Source organism: Macadamia integrifolia, chromosome 2, assembly GCF_013358625.1.
Source record: "Macadamia integrifolia cultivar HAES 741 chromosome 2, SCU_Mint_v3, whole genome shotgun sequence".
Classification (NCBI taxonomy): Eukaryota; Viridiplantae; Streptophyta; class Magnoliopsida; order Proteales; family Proteaceae; genus Macadamia; species Macadamia integrifolia.
This window is the reverse complement of record NC_056558.1, coordinates 4,803,790-4,824,898: the sequence shown is the minus strand read 5'-3', so window position 1 is coordinate 4,824,898 and position 21,109 is coordinate 4,803,790. Positions and strand designations below refer to the sequence as shown.

Here is a 21,109-nt window from a genome sequence, read left to right as displayed (position 1 = left end):
CAAAACTCTGATGACCCAAATGCAGCCTGGTAGTTTATTGAAGGATTGAATTCATCTCAACTAGTTAACTACTCTTTAATTTTAAAATTCCCTTTATAATGGTCTGGACCTTCGTTCATCTGGGTGTGTGCAGGAATGTGCCATTGGAGGCATGCATGCACCGAGTTCCTGTAGATCCATCAGAGCGTGGGTCTCAATGGCCAGAGCAGTGGTCTGCAAGGCTGGAGAAACCACCATATTGGTTGCAGAGTTCTCAGGTTGGAGTTTATGGCAAAGCAGCCCCAGAAGATTTCACCGCAGACTATGATCATTGGAAACATGTTGTAAACAAATCATATCTGAATGGGATGGGAATCAGCTGGTCATCAGTGAGGAATGTCATGGATATGAGAGCTGTTTATGGAGGGTAAGTATAATAAACTTTCATAATATTTGGGTAGCTCTCATTTCTTTGAAACAAATGATACATTCTCCATCCCCCGGGTTGAAATCGTCTGCAATTCCAATCTCGTACAATTTCGTGCAATACCACCTTCAGGCGGTGACACATGTATTGATACCAATACAATGGTCCAGATCTGGCTGGTACAACTAATAAAACACTAAATCAGTGAAGAGGCATTTAAATCAGATCTGGACCATTGCATTGGTATCAATACACGTGTCACCCCCTGAAGGTGGTATTTCATGGAATTGTACGAGATCGGAATTGCAGACGATTTTTTTCCCCATGCTGGTGCAGGGGCTCTGCTGCCCTCTAGGAACCCTATCATAAAAGTTGTAACTTATATACTCTTTTTTTTTCTTTTTAAGAAATAACTTAAGTACTTACTAACCCTAAATAAGTAATTTAGGCAAGTTAAATGGGTTTTAATGGTTTCGGTTCTAGCCGGTTCTTTACTGGGTAAACTCGCCCCGAATTCGTACTGTCCCATTTAATCATCGATTTCAAAACCAGCTTCAAAGTCCCAAAAGGCCAAAACCATCCCATTTAGTGATGAGAAGGGTCGGTTCCGGTTTTCAGCAGGATGGTTCCCAGTTCCGGACCCAAATTGACACCGTTAGATAGATGGACGAAGATCTTTGATACCAATGGGAGAAAATTTGGCGCAAAACGAGCAAGAACTCAATCACGTGGAGTACTTTCAAATTCTTCTTCTACGGCTCCGTTCCCAGGCGATTACAGCGGCGGCCAGCGAGTCTCTTCTCTGTGAGTCCCTTCCTGTACATGTCTCGCCTTGAATACTATCTCTATAGGGGAGATAAGAAGCACGTTCTCGGAGGCATCGCCGTCGTAAGTGCCATCGTTGCTGTTCCATGGCTACTCATGACCCAAGGTAACTACTGGTGCCATTGCTTTTACTACTGCTGCTACTCGTTCTTACTCTGCCTTCATTTCAATTTAGTTGCACGAATAAAAATACGAAATTGTAAAGGAAACCTCTTGATCAATATTAATTTATCATGGTTTTGGAGACAGAAAATCTGTGGTTTCCTGTTGCTTCTAGGCAATTCTTTTGAGATCTTCTATGGGTATCCCTGCAATATTCGGCTTACCTAACCAGGGGAATTTTGAAATTGCAATTGGTTTTCAGGGTTTTAGGACTTATTGGTGGTTCCTTAAGCTTTATTTTATTATACTCCTTGTTTTCTTTTTAATTGCAGTCCTTGTAGAAGATTTAGGAATATTGAAATACTATTGTGGTTTAGAGTTATTGGACTGTCGAATTATTTTATTTCTTATTGCTTATGAATTCATAACCTTCGCCTTAATAGTCTCCCTGTTTTTTAGCTTCGCTGAGATTTTATTTTTGAATTGTTTTTCATCACGTCCTCTCTTTTCCCTTGTATCGAGGAGCTTAGTTTGTGGAAGCAATGGCATTTGTGGCCAAGTTTTTGAGATCAGTAGAGACTATTTTTTTTTTTTTTTTTGGGTAATGAAAAAAAGGGCGCTCCATGGTAGTGATCATAGCGCCATACGGCAAGCGGGACTTCCGTAGGACCAATGGGGAATACTGGGGCATGCCAAGACTCGAACCCACAACCAGCCGACTCGAGCAGTGATGGGTTGAGGGCATTTTCACCACTAGGCTACCAACCCCATTGGTAGTAGAGACTAATAGGCATCTTATAGAGTATAAGGTCCTTAAGCTGCTCTCTGCTGTCATGTTTGTTCACTGGCAGGCATCATTAAGAAACTAAAAGTCATCACAATCTTAATGTTGGAGTGTTATTGCTAGTAAGAAAATAAGACAATTTCCACCACATTGAGATGCTAATATTTTTGACAGATTGTTATCTTTGTTTTGATCTAGACTAACGATAAAGAGTATGAGACTTCATTGTCAACTTGTTCATTAGCCAATAACCATTTAAGCAGTTATATAGTTATCATGCTATTCGAGAGGAGAGGAGAGAAAAAGTGGGAGTACCTCAGAAACAACATTTGGACGAGATTTTTCTCATGCTCTAACACCTTCAGAAGCTGTTTATCAAGCAGGAGATGCTTGATTTTTCCACAGAAGGAAAAGCTTCCAAGTGCAATGTGGAGATTACTCCCTCATTCCTTCTGAAGTTGCAAGTACCAGTAATGTTTAAATCCCAGCTAGGCATTACAGGTCTTGAGTTTTCTGGGTGTATGTGTCAATTTTGGCTGGTAGAGGGGAAATGCATTCTAGGTGAAGAGTCTTCTTTCAACATCCAGCCCCTTCACTTATTCTCTAGCTGTGCACTCTGCCATTGGTCCATATTTCTTGATGATGTTATCGTGTGGGCTTTAAACTGGTTCCCAACAGCCTACTGAAAAGAAAGAGATACTGCTACCATGTGGGTACTTGAACATATAGAGTACCTTGCACTGTCCTTATATCTGTGCATATTCCATGCAGAGCATAAAAGGTTACACATGGTGTAGTATTGGAGCATCTACTACTTGATATTAGATGTAGCATGCAGCATGAGGTTGGGTTCGACAGTTTGCATCAGTGTAGTTAAGGTTACTAAATGATTTATAAATACATGTTTTCCTTGCCTACATTATGTTCATTAATATATAAGTAAAAATATGTTCAATAAACATGAATTGTGAAAATCACAAAATAAACAAATAGGAGAAATGACTGCATATATAGAAATAGGGCAACAATGTTAATTTACTAGCTCAATTTGAAAGCATATGCATAATAAATAGTTTTCCCTCAAAGCCTGTGGTTTTGTATGATGGTTCTATATTTTGATCTTACATTCCATCTCCTTGTTTGAAGGAACAAAGCATCAGTCTCATCAAGATTACATGGAGAGGGCAGATAAAGCATGGAGTGAGAGGCTATCTTCAAGTTCGTCCTTTGCTAAATGATCTCTGAAAGACCTGTGTTCACTTCATAAATCCCCAGAACCACTTTTCTCTGCAGCTCTAAATTCACGAACCCTTTTGATTCCAACCCCTCCAGAACTGAATTTATCTTCAAATAGTTTGATTCAACAGAAAAATCATTTCCTCTTTACTCTTTAATCAGATTTCTCTTTTCTCTACCAGTAGAGGCAAGGGAGAGGAAGAAACCAGTTTATGAAGAGAAAAGCTAAGGTCTAGAATCTGTAATCTGATCTTGCTGCTCCTTTTTGGTTAGTCGTTATGTTATTTGATTCTGCAGCTAAACTTTCTTTTCCTTCCACCGTCTCTCTTTTTTTTTCTTTTCCTTGGAGGATTAATTGATTTTTTGGGCGCACTTGAATTGTAATACTTTCTGGTTGTCATGTATGCATCATGTGAACAGGTACTTTTTTCCGACAAGTCATTTGATTCTTAGCGGAGAGTAAGGTCATTCTTACTCTGGAAGGAAAGACAGTTGTTGAGCCAGTCTACTTCCCTTAATCTCAAGTCAATTGAAGCTCAGACTGGACCATGATTAACCCCCCAAGAGGAGGAGGGTATTTACATAGAACTGGCCTGGTTGGATGCTGTGATTTTTCTAATTTGGTGCAACAAAATCCAATTTAGTTTTGTGTGGCCTGGCATCTCTTCTCTGTGTCTTTGATTGGATAAATATTTATTGGGTTGAAATTTTGCTATATCAGCACTCGTGGACATGGCAGTTGTGTTGCATCGTCTCTCCTCCCTTCTCAATAAAAGCAACTGTCAGTCCCCCTCTTCATTTGTTCCTCTCTGTAATCTCATTAATGGCCACAACTCTAACTTCCAAAACCCTAAAACAGAAATGACTTTTGTCCTTGGTTCTTTTTTATCTCACCTTTTGCATCGCTCTATCTTCTCGTCCACCTCACTTCTCTGCAAACCTGGGGATAATCCTAATATTGTAACCTCTTCACCAGAAAATTCCATAATGTATAACCCTGGTCCTAGGACCTGAACTCCTCTTGAAAAGCAATTTGAGACTTGGATTGACAAGCTTAAGCCTGGTTTTACTCCTGAGGATGTCGATGATGCCCTCCGTTCTCAATCAGACCCTGATCTTGCCCTTGACATTTTCCGGTGGACCGCACAGCAGCGGTGCTATAAACACAACCATGATCGACATTGCAGTGACTGGGAAGCGCTTCGGGCAGGCTGAAACCCAAATGGAGGAGGTCCTTGCTGGTGCATGCTCTGGCAGTGTCACTCTCTACAATTCAATTATCCGGTTCTGTTGTAGCCAAAAGCTACTGTTCAACCGTGCATTTGACGCTTACAAGAAAATGCTGAGATTATCAGACTGTAAGCCTTCTCTAGAAACCTACACAATGCTCTTGAGTGCCATCCTTAGGCAATTCAGTAAATTACATGTTTGTTATGCTTACTTGCACGCAGTCCGATCTTTACTTAAACAGATGAAGGCTTCTGGTGTCATTCCAGGCACATGTGTTGAATATGATCATAAAAGCTTACTCAAAGTGCCTCCAAATGGATGAAGCAATTAGGATTTTTCATGAAAGGGGTCTATATGGTTGTGAACCAAATGCATATACATAGAGTTATATTGCAAAGGGTTTCTGCGAGAAGGGGAAGGTGAGCCTGGGTTTGGGTTTTACGAGGAGATGAGGGGTAAATGTTTGGTTCCAACTAGCAGTACTTACATGACTCTGATTTGTAGCCTTGCAATGGAATGGATGTTTGAAGATTCCATTCACATTCTGTTTGATATGTTGACTAATTCTATGTCTCCTGATCTTTTAACACATAAGACTGTTGGGAGAAATGTGTAGAGAAGGGAAGGGAAATGAAGCTCTTGAGCTTCTTGAAGAATTGAGGCAGAAAGATGTCTTGACGGGCGAGAAAACTTAACAAAACCTTGTTGAAGGAAGTGCATTTTCGAAGTGGGGACTAAAATTCCATCTGTGATATCTGATTTTCATTGTTGTATTCATTAATTTTCTTTCATATTACATTACATTCATATGTCTCTGTTCTTTTTTATTTCAGAGCATTTGATGTAATGATCCAATCAAGATGAATCTATTTAAATTGCTACCGTTTGGGGTTGCCCAGGTTTTTATTGAAGACAGTCTCTTAGTTTTTGGGTTGACGAGTACCCCATCAAGTGGATGATTTTAATTTCAATAGTACAGACTCCAACTTTTACCTTATTTAGGTGACATGGGTAATAAATAAATAAATAAATAAATATATACATATATAGATATAAATTTTTTTTCTTCCAAATTTTATAATAATTAAGTTAAATCTGAAATTTAATTAATAAATTTATTCTCATAATTGTTTAATCATTGTGTTTATAAGAACAAATTTTCTCTTTTAGTCTATAGAGGTATCAGGATCGTATGGATCGATACTTGATACCGATACAATATTGATACTGTAACAGTGGTATCGGTATAGAAGATGATAAAATGGTTAAAAAAACCTAGGTATCAATATTTTTGAGGGGGCAAAACTGTCCTTCAGCTGATGCAGCCGATCCCTCTCTCTCTCTTAAGGGTGTAAATCAAACCGAACCAATTAGATATCAATCAATCTCAAAATCAGAATTGTAAAATTGTGGTTTTTGATTCCGGTTCCATTTTGACACCCTCTCTCTCTCTCTCTCTCTCTCTCTCTTGGATTTGGATATTTTGTGATGCAACAGGTAAGGATGTGAATTTGAAACCATATTGAAACCGAACAAAGCCATTTACATCGAAATCGCAAAATCATTTAGTAAATGGTTTGGTTTTGGTTTCAAGTTTAAGATTGGTTAGTTAAATGGGTTGAGTCAGTTTTAACCGTTTAATCCGTTAGTTTCAAACCTAATTGATACTGTGAAAATCGAATCGTTTAAAACGTCAAAATCAATCTGATTAATCTGTATAACAATTAAATATGTGGTTGTTTTAACGAGACATAATGGTTTAATTTTTGAAAGAATTAAGGACCATAGAGGTTGTCCAACAGTTTATTCAATAATTTACTCATATTATGTAGTTATGTATTTAAATCTTTGCTTGTTCAATGTCTCATTTAATTTGATACAAGATTGAAGAGTTTAAAAATCGTATGGAATAAACCGGTATCAAAACTATTTAAAATTGTGAAATCAACACATATAAAAACCATGGAATCGAAATCGTTTACTAAACGATTGCGATTTCAGAAAGTACAACAGTTTAGTAAATGGTGCGATTTTAATTTCAACGAAATAAATATGAATCAAATCGAATTATACTATATACATCAAAATCAAACCGATTAATACGCTCAGTAACAGAGCATTTGATATGCATCTAACGCCAAGAACCGCTTTCGATTTGATGCAACAAAGCGTTTTTGAATATTGAATACGTGCCATACGCCCGATTAGACTACAGATGAATTCAACCCCCTCTCGCTCTCTCTCATACAGACCACGCGTGCATTGCATAGGCTACGTAAGGGGTAAAAGGGGAGTACTGTCGACTGTCGAAGACGTTTTTATCTCGTAAAATTCCAGGAGGGGTTTAACGGTTAGTAAATGGTAAAATTGGAAAGGGGGGAAAGTGCAGTTTTTAGAGGTCCGCCTGTCAACGTCACACCTTTACGACACGTTCGAGTCCAAATGGCGCGATACAAATCTACTAACCCTACTATTTACCATTTCCACTTTGGACTTTGGACTATATTTCTACCATTTTTATAAAAATGGGATACCTCCTATTTATCATATCTTTCCTTCGCCCCCCAATCCAACACAAAAAACACCACCACTCCCCCCAAGCCCTAACTCGCTCACTCGGTTACATATTTTATCATTATATTACATAAATCTGTGACCTTATCAATTTAAAATATGAATAAATATAATTATTTAATGGAAAAATTGCCTAAATTGCCTAGCCACCGAGTTAATTGCCCTCCTTTCCTCAACCGACATAACTCCCTCCTTTGAAGAGGGATGTTTTGATAATTATAAGGAAATTAGAGGAAATACGTGAATTGCAAATTAAAATTGTTTATCCAAATCAAAATAAACAATTTTAATTAGGTTGATAAATCATTTAATAATTGATTTAATTCTTATTTAAAAACCATCATTTTTATTAATCTTGGTACTCTATATATCCTGTAAACCAATATGTTTTTATTAATTCAACAGTTTTATTAATTACACTTAATAAATATGTTTATTTTTAATTGGGCCTATAACTAGAACTTGAAATCGATAAAAACCATATAACCAGAACAGTTTTTTATTTACTGGTTCTGATTTATATATATATATATATCATTCAGTGATGTTTCGTGTAATTAATTATGTACCTTGGGTGGAAATGTAAATTTTGGGTTCCCTTTGTGAAGTCAAATTCATGGTGAGGTGAACCATTGGTGACGCGGCCCTGCGCTCTTCTTCCTTCCTCAGTACTCTACTGAGAGCTCCAAACAAACTGCTTTGCCTTCTCAGTCTCTCTTCAAAAACTTGAAAGCCTCAAGAACAGTTTTTTAGTTTCTAACAGTCGAAGCAGCAGTGGAAGAGAGACTACAAAGCTTTTGATCGTTAAGACCCAAAAGAGAAGACAGTGAAATAGTGAACGAAAAGAGAGAAATGTTCTATTCCCAAATTCTGCTTTCCGGAAAAGGGCCTTTAGCGCCCATCTGGGTTGCTGCTTATTGTCACAAAAAGCTCAAGAAAGACCAAGTTACTGTCACTGACATCCCTTCTTCTGTTGGTACGTCCTCCATTTCCCTTCTTTTTCTTGCCCTCTTTTCTCAACCAGTCAAGCTTGCTCTGCGTCTTGTTTCTTCTTTGTTTGTTGTTTATTTACTTGGGTCTAATGGGTTTATTTTTTGAATGTTCCTGCGTTGGTGAAGGGCATTACTCCCATTGTCTGTGCCAGGGAGATCATTTTATCATTTATCAAGTGTTTGAAATAGCTGTACCCTGTTTGGGGTCTTACCAGTTATTTGATATGTTGGTTTTTTTCTTCTGCTTCACTTTCAACTACTTACACAATGTGAGTTGTACTTCCCCTCTGCATTCCATGGTTTCTCTCGTCGTAAGTTAGGTCTGAGCTTCCTTTATCTCTTTTTATGGTTCTTTTCTGTGTCTCAGTTTCTTCTGATGGTGCTTTATTTGTACTGGTGTTTCTATGTGAGACTGAGAAACATGTTCTTCTGGGTAACCAGCCATGGGTGGTTCAGGAAGCTATTTGAGCTTGAGAAGCAGGTACCCTTTCCGGGTTTTATATAAATTGGTTCAATTAGCTACGTTTGCCCTTTTTTCCTCCCCATTCCTTTCCTCTTGTTTAAGTCTTATCATCACCTTTGTGCCCCCTCTATCTTTCCTTATGTTCTCTAAGCTTTTACTCCATAATAGTTCTACGTTAGCTTTCTTTCCCCTTCCCTAAGTTTTTTCCCGGATTTCTCCAGATTCTCTTACCGTTTGTTAGCACTAGTATTGGGTTTTGGTTTTTCTGAAAATTTTTAGTAGTATAAGCTAAGGTTTGAAAGATGGTTGGCTAGTTCAACAAGACTGGTATTGTTTACAAACCTTCGCCTATTAGAATTAGCTGTTCTCCCCTCATAGCGTGCAGTGATGCATTAGTATGTCTTGTAGTTCCTTCAACATGACGTGTTCTGTCATATGTTATGTGTTCCTTTGAGCTCTAAACTCCAAGAATCCTCAGCCACCTTACTAATTTTTTGGTCCTTAGTGGTACTTTAAACACATCTTTAAAGACAGCCTATTTGGGATTTGGATTCCCATTTAAAGGAAGGCATGTTACATACGTGATTGGCTTCTAAGTGTAGTCCTACAACTTTGTCCTCGTTTACTTCAGTTTGTTTTGATCATCACTACTCATTGATTATCCTTTTCCCTTTTCTGCTGTTGTATTCTCATGCAGATGAGATCATACATGAAGTAACAATCACATACAGAGTACTTAGTTATCTTCTCCTTGGTGTTGTGAGGATATACTCGAAGAAAGTCGATTATCTTTACCATGACTGTAATGATATTTTGGTCAGAATAAAAAAATTCTCGGTCAGCGGGAAAGCTAACCCACAAAAGGAAGTCATGTGTGAACAACATGTCTCCATCACTTTGCCAGACAGGTTCGAACTTGATGCTTTTGATCTTGAGGTCTCAGAAGATGTACTCAGGTAAATGTCCTTAAGGTGTGCTTAAGTTTCTCGTGTTCTTCGTTAAGCATTGCGATCACCTCTCTGTTTTGCTTACTTTTCAGGCGCAACATCAAACCACGTGAAGAGATGCTTGAAGGTATCAGATTTCTTAGCTACTTTTGGATCTTTTGCAACTTCTTCCTTGTTATAACTTTTGTAATTGGTCTTATTATAAAACAGAAGCATTAGAAGATGAAGCAAGAGAGTATTATTCTCTGAACAAGGTAAGGATCTTATCTATATTTTGTGAAAAAAGAACTTCATTGCTACCATTGTATATAAGCCTTATGTCCCTTGTGCTAGCTGGTTTATATGACTTATCTATGATTAAATCTATCATGTGGGAGATGTGGGCCTCCTCCTGATGGTTGATACCCCGAAATTTCACCTCAGACAGAAGAAATCTTGGTTGTTTTCACCTGAACAGAGGTTAAAGATATGCATTTAGTGTATTTTCAACTACTGGCAAATGCTGGCCTCTTAAGTGAGCTAGATGGATTAATGAGCAGGATTTTAGGCCACATGATGCTCGGCTCTTTTAGAGTAAATCATTGTCAATTGGTAGCCATATAGAAGATTTTAATTAGTTTTTTTTTGACAAATTTATGTTGTCTTCAAGGATCAAATTTTTATAGTCAACATTCTAATAACATCTATTATCGGATGTTGCAAGTAACAGATGATGCAATCTAACTTTTCTTTCACTAGAATAACGCCAAATAAGGTTAAAAAGGAACAAAAAAAATTATAGGATGGAAGGAACTGCTTATTATTTATTTATAGGGATAATCTGAATTTATTTATGCATAATTTACTAGGGAAAGCCCAGCATCAGTGATATGGTAATGATATAAGAGCTGTCTTGAGTCACGTGTATAAGTGATATTGAGCATCTTGTATGTATGCTATAAAGGACTTCATTTAATTAGAAACCTTATTTATATTCTTATATTGCTACAGAATGACAGCAGTGAACTATCTTTTCAGCCCAACATCTTACCTTCTGCTTATCTAACATTTGACGGGTATGTACCAACAGATTCTTCTTCATTTTTTTAACTGTTCCCCTTTTCTATCTCACAAACTTGAGGAATCATCACTGCTTGCTTGATCATGTTTTTTTATGTTGTCGTTGCAGTGTTTATTCACCTCATGTAAGGGATCTTGATATGGTGGTCAATATGGTACTCACCCAATCTCAGAATCCAAGCAGTTCAGAATCAAACATGAAGAGTCAGTTCGTGCAAGAAGAATGTCAAGACCCTGACATGTTACAAACTGAGGTCCCCCTAGACATGGGTCCACAATTTGATAAGGTGGATAATCGAGCAGAGAAGATAAATTTCCTAGAGATGCCACAATTGAATATCAAGGAACATCATGCCTTAACTGAAGGCCACCCAGTTGCTATTACTCCCGGTCGAACTCCACGGGAATCTGAGGTGCCATGCCTTAATACGTTTGGTGGATCTGAGGAACCTATGGACCTGGATAATCAAACGAAGAAGGTGAAGTTCCTGGAAATGCCGCCGTTGGATATTGAACATGGTGTTTCTACTGATGAGCATCAAATTGCTATTACACCTGATGGAACTCGACATGAGTCTAAATATACATGTGCTCCAGGTTAGTAGGCTTTCGCACTGCTAGAAAACCACCCAAACTAATATTTATACCTTTCAGTGGGATAGGTTGTTTTTAGTAAGATGGGAAGATGTACATGAATGGCCTTATTGTTTCAAAAGGAAAAATCATCCAAATTTAAATGTTACGGAGTTTTCAGCAGGAGTCCACTCTTTGATAATTGTCATCTGGAAAGGAAATGAACTGACCACCTGTGTCTAATCTTGCTTTACAGAATCTACAGAAATCTTAGAGAATTTCTTCTGTAATTTCCTATTATGCAACTCCAACATGAATTATTTCTATAATTTCTAGGCAAAGCAATCTGTCCTCTAAAGTCCGATTTATATTGCTTCCCAGATCAAAATAAATCTTCATAGGGATCTTCAAGAAGCAGGTTACAGCGCCAAAGAAGATCAAGGGTATTAAGAGTTTAAGATGAACCATAGTCTAACCAAATAATATATGGAAATGCCAGTAGATTCTCCTTGCAAACTGACAGTGAATGAAAAGATGATTGACAGAATCCTTTTTAAATGCATTTTTTTGTTATGGGGAGCAGGGCATCAAAGTTTCTCTTGTATGGCATGTGCACAAGTATTCACTTTGAATGGTTGGATTCCGGGCCAAAAAAATTTGGTGGCACTTCAAAACATTTTATAGGGGAATGATTTAGGTTAGCTGATGTAGGTCTTCCCAATTTTCACACACAAACATCTATCTAGGGAAGAAAGTTGTCAGGATCACTTTCCAGTCTTATGCTTCTTTTTTTTTCGTATGTATACCTCAGCAGGTTGATCCCATGTCAACATTTTACTACTTTGATGCAGGATCTGCTACACCTGAATTTTTGGCTGTTCCCACACCTGCTCAGAAGGAGCAAGTTAGGATATCCAGGAAGCGAAAACATGTCTATGATGAAGTTATAGTGCTTCCTAACAAGTGAGTGATTTTGATAGAAGCAATTATGTATAGAGATTTTTTTTTCATACTAAAATGTAGATTGGACATGATAAAATTTTAGACACTGTTTACACCCATTCAAATCAAATGACACTGTTTACACCCTGGAGATCACCCATTCAAATCAAATGGCACAAAAAGGTAATTAAGGCTAAGATATTATGTAAAAGTGTAACACACTGTTGGGTAACTGTAATTTCTAAAACACACTTGGATATCTTTTTTCCTGATCTTATAATTGGTTGCGTAGGAACCTACTGGTGAACAATGATTATCCTGGGATTTCCTAGGTTTTTCACGCAATTGGAATGGCCGACAGCTAAATAGTGATTTTAGTAACAATTTGATCACTGGAGCACCAAGAACAAATGTATTTACCTGGGATTAGTATTGTATCTTTGGCCGCAGGGTATTAAGGCATAGCATACATGACTCAAGTGGTTTAGCAGCTAAACGGACGAAAGCTCCCCATACTGCACTTGATGTGTGGAGAGCCCACAGAATGTCCAGGCTTAGACAAGATTTCACGGAGCCTTTGCTTCTTGGTGAGTTAGCACCATATTTCGTTGACTCTTATATCTAGTTTAGACTTACTATGCATTTATTATTTCAGGTATTTCATCGAAGCTCAAAATTCTCTTCTATGAAAGCAATGCCAAGACTGAAGGATCCGCTGAAGTTGCAGTAGGCACCAGTTATTCAGCAGAGTTGGGATTTGAAACACCCCGTAAATCTTCAGAACAGAGAACTGCCTTTCAGGAAAATTCTGTTGACAAGTCAACATCAGTAACGCCTGTTGAGCTTCCGAATACCAGAATGACTGAAGTTGCAATTGCAGAAAAAGATCTCTCTCCAATTGTGATGGATGATCTTGTGCTTGATCTAATAAATGAGGTAAAATTACCTGTTTACTGACGGTGGACTTGATTTTTTGTGTTGGTTTGGCTAAGTATCAGTGAGGTAGAGTAGCAATGGTCTACTTGGATTATGTTTTTTGTTTTATGTTTTATTTTGATGGCTCCGACTACTATCATGTTTTCTAGAACATTAGCACCTGATGTCTCATCTTTTTGACTGTCAGGATGTAATTCCTCATGAGGAAAATAACCAGGACTTGGGTGAGAATGCTTGATATATACTCTTAGTTGCTCGATATTAAGTTTCCAATTTTTTTTTTTTTTTTCATCTGAGACTGGTCGGTATTAGATTATGTTTGTTATTTCCACTTCATGGAGGATTCTCATTTGGTTGTCTTAAAATGCAGCAGATGGATGGACTGTTAGGACCAGGTAGGGTGGATGGAGCTGTTATATACTTGTTTGGGCTAGTGGCTTCAGGTCCATTCTTGTAGGAGAAACAGTTCCAACCTATGAACTCCTTGTGTGCAGGAAAGTAGCAAAGTATCTGCAGAAAAGCTTCCTAAATCAAAAGGAGCAGGAAGATAAAGAAAAGTTGAGTTTGGAAGATGTTTTGAAAGGAAAAACAAGAAAAGAAAGTGCTAGACTATTCTATGAGATACTGGTAAGACAAATCTACTGTATTCTAGTATTTTGATGAACTTCTTTAAGTATAATTGAAGGCATTTATGCATTAAACAACTCATGAGCTATGTAATAATATATCGAATAGTAATATCATGAAAAATTATATTGCAGGTATTGAAGACTAAAGGGTTTGTGGATGTGAAACAAGAAAACCCATATGATGACATTCTTGTGCTGACAACCCCTCAAATGGAAAAAATATGATTTTAAACAGACCAAGCATCAGGAATGTAAATGTACAGTCAATGCCTGGGTGGGGCAATTTTGGTGATTAGAGAGTGGATTTCTTGTGTGTGTAGGAAGAAGTATATTGTATATATCGTCTCATCGAGACTCGGGTGGTTGGGTAGAACAGACCAAGCATCAGGAATGTAAATGTACAGTCAATGCCTGGGTGGGGCAATTTTGGTGATTAGAGAGTGGATTTCTTGTGTGTAGAAAGAAGTATATTGTATATATCGTCTCAGACTCAGGTGTTTGGGTAGCATCACAGTTTTATGTACATTGATGAGACTCAGGTGGTTGGGTAGCATCGCAGTTTTATGTACATTGATCTATCATGTCATGTATATTGTCATGTATCATCTTCCCCTCTCCAGCTCTTCAAACCCCCCCCCACCCTCCCCCCAAAAAAAAACCCCCCATTTTTTTCCTGTTTGAATTTTATCCAAATGCCAATTCGGATTGGAATCGACTCGTTCCAATCGGGATCTGGCTCCGAATCGGTTAGGAAGGAAGGAATGAATGAGCTATCTGAATCCAACAGTTCATCCTGCAACCACAATCAGGATTTGGAACAAGTCACAGATATCAACAGCAAATTTGGCCCTCTCCCAGAAACTTAAGTGAGAATGGGATGGGTGAAGGACAAAACAATGGAGTCATTGCATATATCCGCCTACTCTTTTCCCCTGAAAGCAACATTTTACAGCAACCGGAGAGTGAACCTCTACACTTCAAAAGAAAGAGCTAAGTAAACCGTACCCTAAATACTTCGAGATGAAGTACACCCTCTACTTCTTTACAAACACCCAATGTCACAAAACCCTAACCCTCTCTCATGAATCACTCCGTTTCTTCCCAGAAATGGCTTCACTTGTCACAAGCTTTATACCCCTCACCCACAATTTAGCTGTTTCAATCCCACCTTCACATACGAAATGGACTTCTCTGTTCCTCATCGTCACTATTCGGAACACACCCGGCTCATCAGCATCACCCTTTCTTTCCCGGTTTTTCCTAAATGCCAGGCTTGGCCCTACCTCTGCTTCTCGACTAATCACATTTTTCCGATTGGACTTACCCCACTGCAATACCCCAGTAGCACCCAACATCCTGATCGTCTTCTCATGCGGCGCTCCTTTACCTCCTCTTGTATGCTTCTGAACATGGCCTCCTCTTAACACAAGCACCCGAGAAAGCTCATCTAGTATCACACCCTCTGCATCACCATTTGCACCATTCTTCCTTGCTAGTGATAGTGCGGACTCTCCCCTTCTATTCTTAATTTCGCATCGAGATCCACATGAGATCAGAAGCTCACATATGCATCCATGGCCTTCTCTTGCTGCAAACATAAGAGGGGTGTACCCATCCACATCAGGGACGTTCACATCGTAACCCCTACTTGTTAGCAGACGAACTGCAGCTATGTCACCACGGCGTGCTGCACAGTGTAGGGCGTTAAAGCCCCCAGCTCCACGCTTACCACTTTCTAGTGCGAATTCAAGCATCACCTTCTCAAAGAGATCACGGTTCTGGTTTCGTTCAGATAGAGTAATTGCTGTCTCACCTGACTTATTACACAATTTTACATCTGCCCCTGCATAAACAAGTAACCTGAAAGCTTCCACATGGCCTTCCATGGCTGCTACCATGACTGCTGTGAACCCATTGTCATCCTGGCAGTCGAGATTAATGTCGGGTTGCTTGATCAGTGTTTCCAAGGACTCAGTATCACCTGTTTGGGCCACAAATATCAGAGGAGTAAAGACAGAAGCATTGCTCGATTGGATAACACTCCCTGCTCGAATTACACCAAGCACAGCTTGTTGAAAACCAAGGGCCCAGTGGTTTGACGAAGCAATCAAACTGGCACAATCACCCGAGAAGTTAACAAGACCAAAATCAGCACCGGCCGAAGCAAGGACACTGAGACACTCCTCCCGTTTGTACCTCGCACAGATCATCAGAGCTGTCTCGCCTGAGTCTGTTTGGGAGTTTAGTCCACAGCCAGCATCTATCAGGCGTTGAAGGATTTTAGTCTCCCCAAGTCGTGCAGCCATGTGTATGGGGCGAAATTCAGTTTTCCTGGTTGTTTTGACTGGGGATTCTACATCTGCACCACAATGTATGAGCACATCCAGTGCTCGAGCATTTCCACACAGGATAGCGTGATGGATGAGGGTCCTCCCAAAGTAAGGAATGTTTGGAGAGTGGTGTTGGAGAAGCATGCGTAGGACAGTTCCACTGGTCTCAAAGTACTCAACTGCGCACCAGGTGACTGAGAAAGGCTCTGCTAACCCTGCACCAACCCGGAACTCTTCACCTGACGTTGTGTCCCATGACCATGCTCCCAATTTCACTTTCAAGTCCGTCCTTACACCAGCCTGTTCCCGGTCAAAAGAACAACACCGAATCAAAATGCGCCAATAAAATAGCATGTCAGGGAGACCCTTCGTTGAAAGTATCTGTCTCAGTCAAAGAATTCAATAGGTAGTCAAACCTCTTCGACCCTAATCAAAAGTGATTCGATCTCTTTACCTGTAGTAGCAGTCGGACAACAGAGATTTGCCGACTGATCACGGCAGCAACGAGAGCGCTACAGTCGACGTTGGTGTGCAGGGAAGGCTTCGACGATCGAAGCAGGACTCGATCAATGGCGTTCGCATCCACCCCACACTGGCAATAACATGGTTTTTTTTATTTGTCTTTTTTCCAACATACTTACACTATAAAGGACAACAAATTAAAAACAAAAGCAAGAAATTATGCTCCAAAATCGAATCTTTCAATTGGGTAGCTTAAGTCAAATCAAGGTCAAACAAGGTAAAGCCAAGAGTTAGAATCTTTTTCTTCACAAGGCCATGGACTCGGATAACCACTAGCTTGGAATCTGATTTTTCACAAATTGGGACAGGAAATTAGTAAAGCAGGGCGGTTCCACCTGGGGATCACGAGAGGGGAAAGATCCTCAATCGAATGGCCAAAACTGTTTGGGTCTGGTGAACCCAAAGGAGACAAAAGGATCGCCCATACGTAACACATCACTGTCAATCAGGTTTATGAGATGGCCCATCAAACTAATAGACGGGAGTCACGGAACAGCCAAAGAAGAATATGGTATTACCTTCATGAGTGTGTCCACCACGTCGACGAAACCCCTACAGCACGCAATGACAAGGGCGTGCACGGCAACTTGTGGTCGAATCAAGTCGGAACCCATGAGCAACTCGGAGAATTCACAACGTCCTTGGCCACTTGCTTCTAAAAGGGCCTCTTCGCAAGCTGGTTGAGACGCACCTGCCTTGAGCAAGATCTCCAAGATCCGTAGATGGCCCTCCCTCACAGCTGCTGTTGTTGCGTAGCCTCTGAAGAGTTTCTGATTGACATCGGCTCCGACACACTGTCATCACCGAAAACGCCAAAGCTTTCATTCAGTACATAGGAATGCCCCCGGAACAAGAAGTTATTCTCTTTATCGATGTTGTTCTTTTTAATTTTGATGCAAAACTGTGGTAGCGAGGAATGGAAGATGCAGAACAATCCAAAACTAGCATCAGAGAGGAAGATTCTTGGATTCTTCCGGAGTAGAAGTGGCCATAATAATTCAGAGCAAAGTAGATCATTTCTCATGTAGCACAGTGCATGGTTTGTCATTATATTAAGGGGAGATGTATGATTTATAATCCGTTTACTATTTATTTATTATTTATGTGTAAATCATCCATGAGGGGTGTCTCCTTTGCACCCGGAAAGAAAATGATGGGTGAAGGTCAATGTTATGGAATTCGCAAAGCCAACAACTTGCTACCCTGGAATTGAGGTGCCATGGCCCAAGCTCCAAATGGATTAAAACAATTTTGGCAATTGATCAACCACCTTGTTTGACAATCATAGAGCTTAAGATCAAACATCAGGAAAAAGCCAAATGAAAAAGTTAAAACGCCCACGGATATTCAATTCTAAAAGGCCGTAGTGTATTGTATTGCTTTGCTTACGATAAAAAACAAGTTCAGAAAAGAGAAACTCCATTTCTGAATAAAATGCCCACGGAACTTAAAGCCCAGCTGGAAAAGTTTACATAGTTTTAAAGGGAAGCGAAATTTCTTAAACGAAGAAAAAGAAATTTAAATTGTAGCACAACAAAACACTATAAAATAGGGAAAGAAAAAAAGGATGGGAGACGGAGAGAAGTGGGCCTCCAATCAAATTCATTTTCTCCTTTTTACAAAGATCTAAACATACAAAATTTGAATGGAAAACAACTTAAACAGGTAAAGCGGTAAAAAAGCGAATGAGTAGCAGAAGATTCCGGGAGCCCCAAACTTAACAGATCCGAAGCGGAAACCACATTTCAGGCTACACTTAACGGCCGAGAAAACACACTTGTTGAAGGTCATAAAAAACTTCAAACACCATAGAAAACAACTTTAACATCGCAGATGAGTGAACTAACCAAGAAAAGCTTCAATGTCGACTTAAAACAGCTTTAATAAAGTTCATTGTGGATAGAAAGCCATGGAAACCAAAAATATTACCAGAAGTTTCCGCACAAGCGTTAGATTGCCGGTATGGACAGCGAGAAACAAAGGAGTGACATCGGTCTTGAACTCCTCGTATTCAATCCGAACTTCATCCGCAGACTCATCGTGCAAGAAAACCTCAGTCTTCCTCACTTTCAAGCAAACAACACCAACAAAGTTGACGTCTACCGAAGGATCGGCGAGGCATTCGGATGCCGCCTTCAGATCGCCGGTGTGCGAAGCTTCAACCAGGCGCTGAGAAACTTCTGCTTCACAATCGACAGGGAAAACCTGTTTCACGGCGAGAAAACCGCCGGATGTGTGTGCGAAGACCGTCATCTGCCGACGAAATGAAAGCCTCTGCGACTAAAAAACTACAACCTCGGAAACCGGAAACCAAGAGAAATCACATGAACCTCTCTCTCTCTCTCTCTCTCTCTCTCTCTCTCTCTCTCTCTCTCTCTCTCTCTCTCTCTCTCTCTCTCTGTTACATTGACATATATAAACAGGATCAACTGACCATGGAAGATGGAAATTTCTCACACCATGAGACTCTGGAGGTTCCCTTTCCCCTGTCCCTAAAGAACACAGAGAGTGAAACTTGAAAGAAGTGAGCGCCAGAGCGAGAAGGAAGAAGTAAGGGAATAGCGGGTATTTTAATGGGATGGCTTAACCATGGTTAAATCCGGGTTGGGTTACGGGACCACATTTACTGCTCGGTCAAAAACAAAGAATTCCATTTCATTAAGAGTGTGAGACCGCCCTCACTTAGTCCGCATTGACGCATTAACCTTTTTCTTCTTAATTACATTCGCTTCTGATACCAATCCAACGGTTAAGAAGGCATACACATAGAATCTGCCCTGATCTGTACGTATTGGCTGATGCGGTGCGTTCCATGCGGACATCTTTCCATCAAAACTACATATCGGTTTCGTATCAATTGTATCGTTCGACTGGTAATGGTGTCGTGTCGGAACTCGATACCAATACTAATCAGCCAATATGATCAAAAGGTAATTTCCAAAAGATTTTTCATTTTTATGTGTAGAGACTAGACCTATTGCCGTAGATAGACCAAAAGATTAATCCTAGGTGATATGTTTGGTGCCTGAGAAGGTAAACATGTTTAAGTATAAGTGTCTATACTGGACAGTCAAAGATCGTCTTTGACTCAATATCTCAACTTTTCAGAGATTCTAACGGTGATAACCGTCAAGCATGCTACATGATTCTTTGATCAGACTGTTTTGCCCCTCAAAGATATAGGTATCGGTCATTTCTTATCCAATACCATTATAAATACCAATTCCAAAACAATAAACATGATTGGATGGGCGTATCGATCGATCTAATGTAATTGTTGTACCCGATCCTAATACTATACTGATATATATATATCAATACATGTATACAATTGAATCAAAACGATTTTGATGCAATTTCAATCATAATTGATCTGAATTGGCTTTCAAATTTGTGTGTATCTGGTAAGGTGTTGATACAAGGACCATTCTGAATTGGGATTATTTTTTATTGATCTCAATCATGATCGATTGAATCCATCGATCCCATCCCAATTCTGGGGAGTTGAAATCCCCCTGCACATACATCACGTGTTCTTACACTTTGGGTGTCAACACGTATCCCATTTATTGTCATTTAAAGGAATTTTTTTGGTGTAATTACCATTTAAAGGATTTTTTTTTAGGTGTATTGCTATTTAAAGGATTGAAATGTATATTTATGGAACCAGTATGAACAGGTGTTGATATATAAAATGAGCAAAGAAATTGACTTCATTATTTAAAATATTACGTATAATTAGGTGATGACATGTGTCTTTATCTTCTATAAATGCCCCTTTATAATCTCTTAATGATAGTATGAAAGTACATATTGAGTAAACGTATAATTATGGGTAAAATGTACACTTTATCGGTGGATGATCTTAATGATAATATGATAGCAGAGTTAGGAAAGCAAAAGAACATCTCCTAATCTTAAGTAAAGGTACATGTCATAGGTGGATGATCAAGCGCACCTCTTTAGTCCCATCAAATAAAGAGGTGATTGGGGTCTCAAATCAAACAACCAGATAGGGACATGACGGTTTATCTGCGTGTATTGAACTACACTGGATCACCAAAAAGACAAATAAACTGACTAGCACTGTGTGAGTTCTGGACTGCAGGGCTCGTGCATGAACCGTATATCACGTGAGGTATGGAGTATCAGAATTCGGATCAACACATGGATAAGTGCGTATCTTTCTCCATTCTTTTTTTATTATTTAACTAATAGGGAAAAAGGATTTTGTCCGGGATGAAATGACCGCCCCACCCCTTAATGGTAAAAAGATGCAAGAATCAATGGTAACACCGAAAAGTATCAATAGTTGCGGGATTTTCAGTTTTTAATGAGGGTTGATTATTTCACTCCTCCCTATGTCTAGGTGTAGAGGTCCCACGCTATATTATTAATGATAATGGTTTTTGTGGGCAAGTGTGATCATAGTTAGCAAATTTGGATTCGGGAATTATTCGGAATAATTCGATTGATTAATTTAAGGATTCGGTCAAAAAAGCGGTCAAAAAAGCGAATATGATTTTTTGTTTTTTGTTTTTTTTTTTGTTTTTTTTTTT

General features: G+C 39.2%; 2 protein-coding genes and 1 pseudogene across 6 annotated transcripts; 2 read left to right on the top strand and 1 right to left on the bottom strand.

Moving 5' to 3' along the window:
- The first annotated feature begins 870 nt into the window (after positions 1-870).
- LOC122061397 lies at positions 871-5,466 on the top strand (annotated as a pseudogene).
- A 2,314-nt stretch (positions 5,467-7,780) lies between these two features.
- On the top strand, positions 7,781-14,313 carry LOC122058626 (sister chromatid cohesion 1 protein 2). Of its 3 annotated transcripts, XR_006133859.1 has the most exons (14): positions 7,781-8,133; positions 9,310-9,568; positions 9,652-9,686; positions 9,770-9,813; positions 10,550-10,614; positions 10,728-11,215; positions 12,043-12,154; positions 12,584-12,720; positions 12,789-13,069; positions 13,257-13,293; positions 13,440-13,464; positions 13,564-13,696; positions 13,831-14,057; positions 14,193-14,313. XR_006133859.1 is itself a non-coding variant. In XM_042621277.1 (13 exons), the coding sequence occupies exons 1-13, from the start codon at positions 8,010-8,012 to the stop codon at positions 13,921-13,923; spliced, it is 1,830 nt and encodes a 609-aa protein (XP_042477211.1). In that variant the 5' UTR covers positions 7,781-8,009; the 3' UTR covers positions 13,924-14,313. The 3 variants fall into 3 exon arrangements, 2 of the variants coding, with proteins under 2 accessions (XP_042477211.1, XP_042477200.1); XM_042621277.1 differs by having other exon boundaries at positions 13,443-13,464; positions 13,831-14,313; XM_042621266.1 differs by having other exon boundaries at positions 13,831-14,313.
- A 265-nt stretch (positions 14,314-14,578) lies between these two features.
- On the bottom strand, positions 14,579-19,099 carry LOC122072167 (ankyrin-3). Of its 3 annotated transcripts, none has more exons than XM_042636736.1 (5): positions 18,911-19,099; positions 18,480-18,880; positions 17,069-17,344; positions 16,483-16,620; positions 14,579-16,328 (listed from the first exon to the last, which is right to left on the bottom strand). In XM_042636736.1, the coding sequence occupies exons 2-5, from the start codon at positions 18,801-18,803 to the stop codon at positions 14,778-14,780; spliced, it is 2,289 nt and encodes a 762-aa protein (XP_042492670.1). In that variant the 5' UTR covers positions 18,804-18,880; positions 18,911-19,099; the 3' UTR covers positions 14,579-14,777. The 3 variants fall into 3 exon arrangements, with proteins under 3 accessions (XP_042492670.1, XP_042492671.1, XP_042492669.1); XM_042636737.1 differs by having other exon boundaries at positions 18,480-18,920; positions 18,951-19,075; XM_042636735.1 differs by having other exon boundaries at positions 18,480-19,099.
- Positions 19,100-21,109: the final 2,010 nt, after the last annotated feature.

Bases quoted from the DNA above. Each gene is read 5' to 3' on its own strand.
- LOC122058626 (XM_042621266.1), top strand. From the start codon at position 8,010: ATGTTCTATTCCCAAATTCTGCTTTCCGGAAAAGGGCCTTTAGCGCCC. The intron at 9,687-9,769 runs GTATCAGATTTC...ATTATAAAACAG, and splicing joins ACGTGAAGAGATGCTTGAAG to AAGCATTAGAAGATGAAGCA. The intron at 11,216-12,042 runs GTTAGTAGGCTT...ACTTTGATGCAG, and splicing joins TAAATATACATGTGCTCCAG to GATCTGCTACACCTGAATTT.
- LOC122072167 (XM_042636735.1), bottom strand. From the start codon at position 18,803: ATGACGGTCTTCGCACACACATCCGGCGGTTTTCTCGCCGTGAAACAG. The intron at 17,345-18,479 runs GTAATATTTTTG...CGGTGATGACAG, and splicing joins CGCTTGTGCGGAAACTTCTG to TGTGTCGGAGCCGATGTCAA. The intron at 16,329-16,482 runs GTAAAGAGATCG...GACCGGGAACAG, and splicing joins TTGTCCGACTGCTACTACAG to GCTGGTGTAAGGACGGACTT.